Here is a 10,895-nt window from a genome sequence, read left to right on the forward strand (position 1 = left end):
AGTTAAATACTCTTTGTTTCAATATACATTAAATCACTAGTAGAAATAAAGATATATCCTTAATTTGCCAAACTAAGGGTTTGTTAGTTGAACCCAACACTTTGCTTGACGAAGATGATAGTTAGCTTAGTATCTTAGTCATTAGAGCTAGCTTAGTAGCTTGGTGTGCGTATTCTTATTTTAAGAGTTGTTGTTGTCTAGATGCTAAATGGTTACATCATTATCGCATGCATGTAGAGAATGAGTTGGTGAAGATAGTGACCATAGACGATCATGGGTTCGAGGAGATCGTCGAGGAATACGAGGAGGAGGTCCTCATGAGGGAGGAGGTCCCAGAGCCACCACCGACTGACTCGGCTAACACCGCACCTGCCTAAGGCAAGCCCTGGTGCATAATCCTTATTTTTGATAATCACTATATGTATATATGTGATGTGCATTTATGTTACAGGAATTTTATAGAAACCACATGCATAGATATATCTATCCTATGAGTCTTACTAGTGCATGTTCGAGTAGCTGCTATGCTTAGGTTTTCGGTAGCATAAATAATATGTCGTTACTCACAATAGGTGATTATTATAATAACTCTCATGATAAAAAATGATGAAAGGAAAATGGAGACAGGACAGGGATATGGTATGGGTATTGGTGGATATAACGAGTTGTGTCCTACGTCCATGGGGCTTAGCTTGGTTACACTATTTTCCCTATCCATGTCAATTGAGGACCGTCCGTTGCTGTGGATGGTAGTCAGGTCACAGACTTATTATCCTGAGCACATACTTGCTTATGGGAGTGGGAAGGCTCATTACACTCTTGTTGTGGGTTCTGGCTCTTTTCGAACCGACTGATTGGAGGTAGGAAAAGGTGGAGGTCTAAGCACCATATTGAGACCAGGTCTCAAGTGTGGGGGCTTGGAGTCCAAGTTTGGATGGGGACCTAGACCCCGTGATAGGAGTGGAATGGGTTGGTCGTGTTTGTGCCTGGGGTACAAACAGAGCGTGTGTTTTGGGGTACCCAGCTGGGATACATTGGTTCATGAATCGCCATTTCCGTGAGATGGTACGACTTGGCTATGGTCTAGCACCGCCGTAAGAACTAGAATATGAATGATAGCGAATTGGTTCTGATTGCTCAACCCTTGCTTGAAAGTAGAACATGTGCTTACCTAGAATAGTTAGCTAATGAAGTAATCATGACTGCTAATTAAACTTGATCTTAAGGACGTACTTCTAGTAATGCTTTTCGTAAAACAAAAAGAAAACAACAAACCCATATTGCCTATCATACCACTTGGAGTCGGGAAACTATTCTCACTAGTCGGGTAAGTCTTGCGAGTACATTGTGTACTCAGGGTTTATTTTACCCTGTTGTAGGTGCAGCTTGAGAAGTAGCTCTTGTGTGAAGGATTCTTCTAGTGGGCACAGACGGATCCTTGTATCGTTTCTGCTAGATGTTTATTTTCATTTCGCTGTTTAATTATCGCACTCTGAACCCTAGTATTGTAATAAATAATTTTCAAGAACTCTTGTTATATAAAATGGACTAAGTATTGTAAGCTCATACTCATTATTGGATTCTGGAGGTAAAATGTGGATTGATTTGAGTTCTCATGTGTGGTGTGCTCGACGGAACTGTCCGATGTAGCTAACTTTCGGGGGGCTTAGTATCTAGTGGAAGACGAGCGTCTCCGAAAGAGTGTTATTTCGAGCGGTTCTATCACGTGAAGGAGAGGCATCGTTGATGCTGGCAGATGCGCCCATGCTGATGTCCGTCGCTGGCTCGCCCCCGCGTCGTGCCGTTGGCACCCTCCACGCCTCCTTGTGCGGTCCCGTCCAAGGTCGGTGGGCTGTGGAGGGGTGCGTGCTAGGAGGCCAATGGGTTGTCAGCACGAGCTGAGTGGTGAGGTAGGCCACCACCCTTTAGTGCCGACTTGGACCGCTTGTAGTCCCTCGCGAGGTGGCGGAATTTGTGGCAACGCAGACAACAACGTGGCAACCGGCAAGTCGCTACTCGGTGCGAGTAGGAGAGGTGGTTGAGACATCTGTCATGGAGTTATGCAGGGATCTTTGGAGCCTGTGCGTGTGGACCTAGGCCGCTGCGGGGTTCAACTGAGGCAGCCACAGATGCCACCTCCTGTCGGGGTAGGATCTCCTGCCACCCATCGGCGTTTGGGGTAGAGACCCATTTATGGGCGCCGAGGCATTGGCAGGCAGGGACCCGACCATCCACTGGACGAGCAGGCAAGCCATGCACCAGCTGAGGCCATGGCCGGCTATGCTTCCTCCGCCTTCGCATGGGTCGCTGTCTAGCATCCGCTCCGCTGCGCCTTAGAACCACGACTGAACGGGTCTGGGCACGCAAGGGGGACGCAGTGGGCAGCTTTGCTGGGCGACGAGCAGCCTCCAGGTAGGTCGCGGGGTGGTCATCGTCGATCTCCTCGCCATCATCGTCCGCCCACCATCGGGTCTTGGAGCATCCCGCTATGTTGCCAACTGGATCGAAAGAGGGTGGTGAAGGGGGAGAGGGAGGATGATGACGCTACAGCGGAGCCGTGCCCGGTGGCCGCCTCTAGGCCGAGCGTTGTTGCCCCGGCCCCCGTGGCACGAGGCACTGCGTCCACCGGCTGGGCGAGCACAACAGTGGGCTCGGTCGGCGCCTGGCTATACGGGGCTACCTCTACTGCAGCTTGGGCGCGCGCTGGTGACCCGCTGGCGGCTAGATCCGGTGCCAGCGGCGGTGGGGAGGTCGATGGTGGCGGAGGGGGCATCTGCGCGGGTGTGGTTTGTGTGGGCCCTGCGGGCAGGGGCGGGGGCCGCGCGTCTTCCCCACGAGAAGCCAAGGCGATGGCGTCTGCACCTATCCTCAGCTGGGGGTCACGTCCGGATCCATCAGAAGGGGAGAAGGGGGCTGCTTGCGCGGGGGCGCCACCGATGGCGTCGTCATCGTGGAGGTGGAGCTGCATCCTCGCTCGGATCTGAGGGCAGAGGGAGCGGTGGAGTCTGAGGAGGAAGCCCAGAGGTGGAGAGAGTGGGAGAGGGCGGGGGAGGGGGCCGTCAGTGCCGGGGAGGCGGCCGGCGGCGGTGGCGTGCGGTGGGGGCGGCCACTAGGGAGCTGCCTAACCCTGGGTCGCGGTCCGTCGGGTGTTCAGGTCCTCCCGAGACAATAAGATTTGTCTGTGTGGTTCGTTGACTTGTCGGTTACCTACGTCCACATTGAAGCAAGCACTTGGATCACCGCCTCTCCATCATGTCTAAACCCCGAAAGGTTGCCTCTTCCACTTAAGGGCTTGATCTTTAGCCTAGCTAGATCACACGATACTCTTCGAGCTCCAATTTCACTAGAGTTACTCTTCACCAATCTTTGATGAGGATGAGCACAAGAGCCTTTTACAACAAATCGATCTCTAGAGGACCTTGCAGTCTTCAAATTGAGAGCATCAATGGAGTCCACTAGCTTCGAGCCATCTAGGTGTAGATTTGGGCGCTTTTATTTTATATCTTTGTTTAATTTGGTTTGGATTTCTAGGTTGATCTTGTGATTTTTTTTTGAAATTATCTTGTGATTTTTCGCTGTAGAAACATAAATGAAACTCCACTAAAACATGATTAATATTGGACATGACCTACGAAACTTAAGGTTCGCTTGTGACATTCACATGAAATTTGGAACCTGACCCTCCAAAAAATGATTTCTTCGCCAAATAAAGTTGTCTTTAGACTTGGATGAAAATCACTTGAAACTTAATAAACTCCTGTAAAGCTCTTTTTGAAAACTTGGATGAGACTCTAACGGAGCTTGTAGAAAACTCTGGTCTTATATATGAAACATCAATCAAATCAAACAAACACCAAAAAAGGAGAAAGGAGCTCATCTGAAGATTTGCCCAAACCGGTGCTAGTCCGAAGTCCGTTCAGCGTTCCAGGCTACCGTGTGCACTGGTAGCGTTCTTTGGCAAAACCGGTGGTCGCTTTCTTTCCCCAGATCCGGTAGGGACGATCTAGGCCGTCCATCCTAGATCAGACGGCTAAGGCAACCTCAGCGGCCGCAACTTTTATCCATACCCGTTTGGCCCACGCGCTCTCCGGTCTCCTCTCTCCTCGCGTGGCTAGGGTTTTGACTCCTAAACCAGCTCCCGCCCCACGCCGCCATGATGCAGCCGCCGCCGCCACAGCAGCAGCAGCAATGGGCAATGGCGCCGCCGCCCCCGCCGCAGTACTACCAGGCGGGGCACCCCGCGCCGCCGCCCCCGCAGTTCTACCAGGCGGGCCCTCCGCCTCCCGCTATGTGGGGCCAGCCGCCGCCGCAGGCGGCGCCGGCGCCGGCGCCGGCACCGTCGGGCGGCGGGGCGGGGGACGAGGCCAGGACCCTCTGGATCGGGGACCTGCAGTACTGGATGGACGAGAACTACCTCTACAGCTGCTTCTCCCAGGCCGGCGAGGTGATGCTCCGTTGCCGCCTCACTGCTGCTTGTAAATTTATTATTTACCGTTAGTTAAGAGTTTGATGATATACTGCTAAAGTAGGAAAGTGTGTCGACTTTATGTTACTATCTACGTGCATAGTGAAGTTACGCATTTCTTATTTTGCCTCCGCAATGGATTTGGCATCTGGATTTGCCAATTCTTAAGTGCAAAAATTACTGCCACTCATTATTTGTTCGGCTGGTATTATTACTTTTTTTAAATTGAACCGGCACGAGACAGTTCCCGTTTCTATTGATAGAAAGAAAGGTACAACACTTAAGGGTAAAGCAAAAGCCATTTACAACAACGGCTGAGACCAGCCATACAGGTAGGCACGGTCTGAGACAGTTTCTTAGCCTTCGCTTGTGCCCAAGTTCTAGCTTCATCCTTTAATTTTTTCAAAGAGTGGAAGGGAAGACAACTCTTTGTGCTGGAACACTCTCTGTTCTTTCCATGTCTCCCAAATCACTTCGATAATGAGGGTTCTCAAAGCTTTTTTCTGCACAATTTGTGTGCACACCAGATTAATCCACCAAGCATGTACCTATTCACTGGCAGTCCAGTTGGTGGCTGCAATATGGTGCAATGAGACCTAGTCCACTAACAATTCTAGATCCTCTTTATATAGCAGCACTTGACTAACGAGTGACGAGCCGTGTCATGTGTGTCGACATAGGGACAAAAGATGTTTTGTATTACTACTTTATTAGGTCTGGTTGATTTTTCTCTCTCCAAATTTTAGAGCAAAGCTGGTAAGCCATAGTAGAAGCTACCATATATAGAACTGAGGTATTATATACCGTTAATTGGTCATGCAGCTAGTATGGCACAGCAAGCAGCTACATAATAGCTTCTCATCTGCTGAGGAGGTGATTTAAATCATATGTGCTGTTTGTTTCATTGTTTGTTTTCTTCTTTTAGCCTTTTGTATTAATTGTGTGGTGCTTCGAATTTATTCTTTTTTTGTGTGTATTTTGTTCATGTGCCTGTTGTAGCCCCTAGGAAAAATTCCACCGCACTACATCAAATGATGTCAGTAGATCTTTGAGGGATGTTGTGAGGTTTCATAAAAGAATTAGTTCACATCTTCAGGAATGATAATTCCTTTCTAGCTGCATCTTAATATTACTCTTTGGACAACACCTAACAACTGGTGTTGTGGTAACCTCTTACCAACAGGGGGCTTGTGTTATGGTTTTTCTTGTCGCTCTTAACATTAGCATATGTATTTGCCATGGGGTAATGATTGTGCTGATAGATTTACTCTCTTATTCTGGGGAGCACAATAGTTTTTTTTTGTTCACTTAAGCTGTTAGTCTCTTTTACTTATTTTTAAGTGTAGTTTGACAATTTTCTTGCTATGTGTTTGTGATATATGGTTAATAAGATCAATGTAAGTTTTTGCACCTTTAGTTTTGTCGCTCTTCATATGGGATTAGTTTCTTGTAAAACGAGTTGCTGCTAACTTTCATGTATTTGCTAGATTTGAACTTAACAGTGCACTTATTAGATTTTGTAGTACATGATGCAAATTGTTCATATTGCATGTACCGCTAGCATGTTCATTTTGACTGCATTTAGGTTATTGACTCGATTGATTGGATAATTACAGATTCATACTAGATACCTACAGTTTTTTATGAGTTCTCAAAGTTTACATAGTTTTGTTTACATGATTCATATTATGTCATGCTACATTGCAAGGTTTAGATGGTTCACATGATATTTCCATTGCCAAGGTTTATAGGTTAATAATTACGTAATCTAGACAGAGATTCTAGATTCTGATGAACTGGTGATTTGTGATAGACCTCTGCTTCAATGATATATGTTGATACAACTAAAAATGTGATAAAAAAGTGTTTCTTTTGATTACTTCACTTAATTTTCTTTTTGCGCCTATGTTGCGTTGCTTGCTTGGATGTAAGAGATTTGCATATGCGTAGTGGGATCACTAATGTGACAATTTGACTTACAATTTTTTGTTAAATATACCTTTTGAAATAGTCAAAATTATGAATTGTAAAAGTATTTTCCATGATGAAGGTAGTAACAGCAACCATGAATCTGTTTAACTTTTGGGATCAGAGTGAATAATTCAAGGTTTACAATTGTTTTACTTGGGAGTCTGCTACTCTGTCATATTCTCTTATGAATTTTGTTCTAATGGTTATTCTCAAAGAACTATATCCATGTGTATGAAATGGAAGGGTTAGTTTATACCCACTTGTCAGTTGCTCCAGTGTAATGATAAAGTTGTTACATTTACTGAACTGCAGTAACTAGGAGTAGCACATATCAATAGATGGTAGTATGACCCAGCATGGGTTCACAGTGTCATTGACTATTCCATGACAAGGTAATTACAGTACCAAAGATGGTAGTATGATCCAGCTTGAAGGGAGACACTGAAATATTGAAAAAAAGGACTGATGGGACAAGTTTATTGCGCCTTCATGGCCTCATAAGTTTCAAGGCTTGACGTTTTGTATGGTTGACTCTAAACTTGTCCCAATTCAATATAATGCACTTTCATAGATGGTAAAGAATCTGGGACTTTATGTGTAGGTTTTTACCCTCAAACTGTTTGAAAAATGTCATGGTGGCCTAGATCCTTTTGTACTATGAATTAGATGACTTTCTTGTCAAAATAACATTTCATAAACTAGTACCTAAGAGGAAATACGCCAGTTTTGCTTTGTGATCCGAAGTAGTAATTGCAGTTTGCCTTCTATCTATTAGTTTGTTTCAGGGTTTTTTTTCAATATGTTTTGGGTGACTTTAAGGATCATATTTCGAGTGGTTATTTTGCTTACATTGGATCATTAAGAGTTTGAGTCAGCCTTATAAAAGGCATATTATTATAAGTTATGAGATCAGACAAGAAGAACGAACTTATCTGTCTTGTATAAAGTTACCCCTTTCATCTACTGTCTATTTCACCCTATTCATGTGTGTCCGCTTCAAGCTGAGTTGTCCATCTATTGACATTAAGTAAGGTCCATGAAAGATACACATGTTGACATGTTGCCTCTTGCTGCAGAATTTTCTACTGAGTATAAGCAAAGACTCTTACACCAGGATATAGTATTTTATATTAGATCAGATATCTTATTCGTTGCCTTGTCATACTTACTGCATGAGGAACTCCATTGTGATATATTGGCCTAATGTTTTGTTTGCTTGTATAATGTTCAGGTTATTTCTGTGAAGATAATTCGGAACAAGCAGACTGGGCAACCTGAGGGTTATGGTTTTATTGAATTCGGCAACCATGCTTTAGCCGAACAAGTTCTGCAGAATTATAATGGTCAAATGATGCCTAATGTAAATCAACCTTTCAAATTGAATTGGGCTACCAGTGGGGCTGGTGAGAAACGTGTAGACGATGGTTCAGATTATACTATATTTGTTGGGGACTTGGCCTTGGATGTTACAGATTTCATTCTACAAGATACGTTCAAGAGTCGTTATCCATCAGTTAAGGGTGCAAAAGTTGTCTTTGACAGAACTACTGGCCGTTCGAAAGGCTATGGTTTTGTTAAGTTTGCAGATTTGGATGAACAGACACGAGCAATGACTGAAATGAATGGACAATACTGTTCGAGCAGGCCCATGCGCCTTGGACCAGCATCCAACAAGAAGAATACTGGTGGACAACAACAGCCATCGAGTGGTATGCATCCTTACTTCTTATCTAGGATTTTTTTTCTGTCAATGGAATTATAAGTATTTCTATATAACTCTTCTGTTGTACGATTTTTGATAGATAAGGCAGGCTTCTGCTTATTTTTCTTGTATCTTCACTTCAATCCTTCATTTACTTGGCATCGATTCACCTAGCCTCTTTATGAGAAGCCTTGAATACGCTGCTATTGTGTCCTGCGTTGCTATTTTTCTATATGTCATAGCTGTTGCTTCAGTAGCTTCAGTCCTTTGATTTGGTATATCTTCATTTTCCTATGCATTTATGTCCTTTTCATTTTTGAGTAATAAGCAATTTATGGTTTCTTAAGAAATGACCTTAGTTGACATATGAGGCAGGCAGATACCTTTTTGCTCCAAAAATTCTGTCGTGACTGTCATTGGATCCTTCTTTCACTCAACAGTGCAGTCAACAAAAACTTTGCTAGGACTGTTGGTAGTATATCTTCATCGCAATATTTTATTTTGTACCTGGAATATTGTTGAATTATTCTAATTTTGAATGCAATGTTTTGCATCTTGTGACTGGACTATTTAGTTCAAGTCATTTTTGGTATCTGTTATGATCTGATCAGGTTGACACATGGCATACTTGCGTTGTTACCACCCATGATTGATTGTTGAAATTTCAAATGTTTATGGATCACCATATAACTCTCGGCATATTCATAACTTGCTTATGAATCTGTAACTACAGCCAAAATGTGAAGTGTCTTACTCTTTCCGTTCTTCTGCAGCTATTTACCAGAATACCCAAGGAACTGATTCTGATAGCGATCCAAACAATACTACTGTGGGTATCTGTAAATAGTTTTTGTCTTTTTCAAGCTGCATGATGGATGTTTATTTTCTAGACTTCATTATTTGCAGGTATTTGTTGGTGGTCTTGATCCGAGTGTGACTGATGATCTTCTGAAGCAAACCTTCAGTCCATACGGAGAGCTTCTCTATGTCAAAATACCTGTAGGAAAGCGTTGTGGATTTGTCCAATATTCTAACAGGTATGAGGAGTATACTCTTTTGTGTTGTTATTCGATAGCCTCATTATTTCGGGTTTAGTGCATTGTGCAGATCAATTTATAGTATCCAGTTACATGTTGAAATCTTTTTTGTGTCCATATTTTAGTGCTAAAATTAGCACCCAATTGGTTATAGTGATTCCACATTCCACATTAGGCCTTGTTTGGATGCATGTGTATCCACTTCGAAGTGGAATGGAATGGAATTTAGTTTAATTCCACTCCAATGCACTTCAACACATGTGGATTGAAATAAATACATGTGCATCCAAACAAGGCCTTAGGAGTGTATTGTGTAAATTTAAACCATATGAAAAAGGATTTGAAATTTATAGTGGAAAATGCTTCTAAAAATTTTCTGAACCAGATACTACTACATGGATTTTATCTTGATTAAAAAAACTATTTCTTCAGGGCATCAGCTGAGGAGGCCATAAGGGTGCTAAATGGAAGCCAGCTGGGAGGTCAGAGCATAAGGCTCTCATGGGGTCGTAGCCCTGCAAACAAGCAGGTAACTTTTTTTATCTAATTTGCGTGCCCTTTACTTAGTGCTTTAGTTCATATTCCCTTTGTTGGGTTTTTATTCCAGCCTCAGCAAGAGCAGAACCAATGGAGTGGTGGCTATTATGGGTATCCCCAAGGATACGATCCATATGGTTATGCTCGGCCCCCTCAAGATCCTGCCATGTACGCCTACACACCATATCCAGGGTATGGAAATTACCAGCAGCCCCCACCACAGCAGCCCCCACCACAACAGGTAAAGCATGTTTCTCAAGGCCCTAGCACGACATTTGTTGATTAGTCATGCAATTGTGCGCCTCTAAGATGTATTGTTTCTCCCTTTGCAGTAAGAATAATGATGGCCCGGGAGGATCATTTGCAAACTGGTCGCAAAGTAGTTGGGGCAGCAGCTTAGGTGCATTGGCATGAGGAATTTTGCGACGGTTGCTTGTGTTATATTGCTCCAACGCCCTTGTACACGTAGCCTGTGTTGTAACTTAATTTTGCCAAGGCCTAGAGTGACTAGTGTTTCAGCTGTAACTGTATTGGACATTTTTCCACTGTTTGAGAAGTTTTGTCGTAAGGATTTTCTTCATGCTCTTATTGCTGGAATCTTGGACAAAGTTAAATTGTTACTGTGGTCCATCTGCTACGCTCATTGCACATTTGCACTAGTGTTGGCATCGTTAGGACCTGCAATTTAATTTTCACCTGACGTCAAACGGGGCAATTTTGCTTGACTTGATAATTTTACAATTTTCTATGAAATACACACTATTACCAATTTTGTTGTCTTGTATTGCCGCTTGACAATCGTTATTAATATTCAGACGATTGTTAATTCGCATCTTGCGCCCTTTTGAAAATATATTATCAATTAGAATTTTTTTTAGACCAAAGACCATTGGTCCAGCTTATATTGAAAGCAAAGGTTAGGTTGGGATACCAGCATCAGTGCATCATTACAATGTTTAGTGATCAAGGCCTCCAACATCAAAAGAAAGAAACCACTCTTCCCAAGAACCCCACCCCGCTCTGTAAAATCTAGAATGAGACAGGATGTTGCTAAGAGCATCTCTAGCAGTTTTCCTATACCTACTATCCCCATATAAACTATTATATTAGAGGTTACTGTGTTTCTTTCCTCCCCAGCAATTTCCCAATACTTTACATGTCTTTTGGTGGCCATCGATATTTC

The 10,895-nt window shown here is 43.5% G+C and overlaps 1 protein-coding gene across 1 annotated transcript; it reads left to right on the plus strand.

Moving 5' to 3' along the window:
* Positions 1-4,090: 4,090 nt before the first annotated feature.
* LOC136483983 (polyadenylate-binding protein RBP45-like) lies at positions 4,091-10,309 on the plus strand. Its single transcript, XM_066481148.1, has 7 exons — positions 4,091-4,444; positions 7,668-8,145; positions 8,912-8,967; positions 9,045-9,175; positions 9,608-9,704; positions 9,783-9,953; positions 10,045-10,309. Exons 1-7 carry the CDS (start codon positions 4,154-4,156, stop codon positions 10,045-10,047), a joined length of 1,227 nt encoding a protein of 408 aa, XP_066337245.1. The 5' UTR covers positions 4,091-4,153; the 3' UTR covers positions 10,048-10,309.
* The last annotated feature ends 586 nt before the right edge of the window (positions 10,310-10,895 follow it).

The sequence above is a fragment of the Miscanthus floridulus genome, chromosome 1, assembly GCF_019320115.1.
Source record: "Miscanthus floridulus cultivar M001 chromosome 1, ASM1932011v1, whole genome shotgun sequence".
Classification (NCBI taxonomy): Eukaryota; Viridiplantae; Streptophyta; class Magnoliopsida; order Poales; family Poaceae; genus Miscanthus; species Miscanthus floridulus.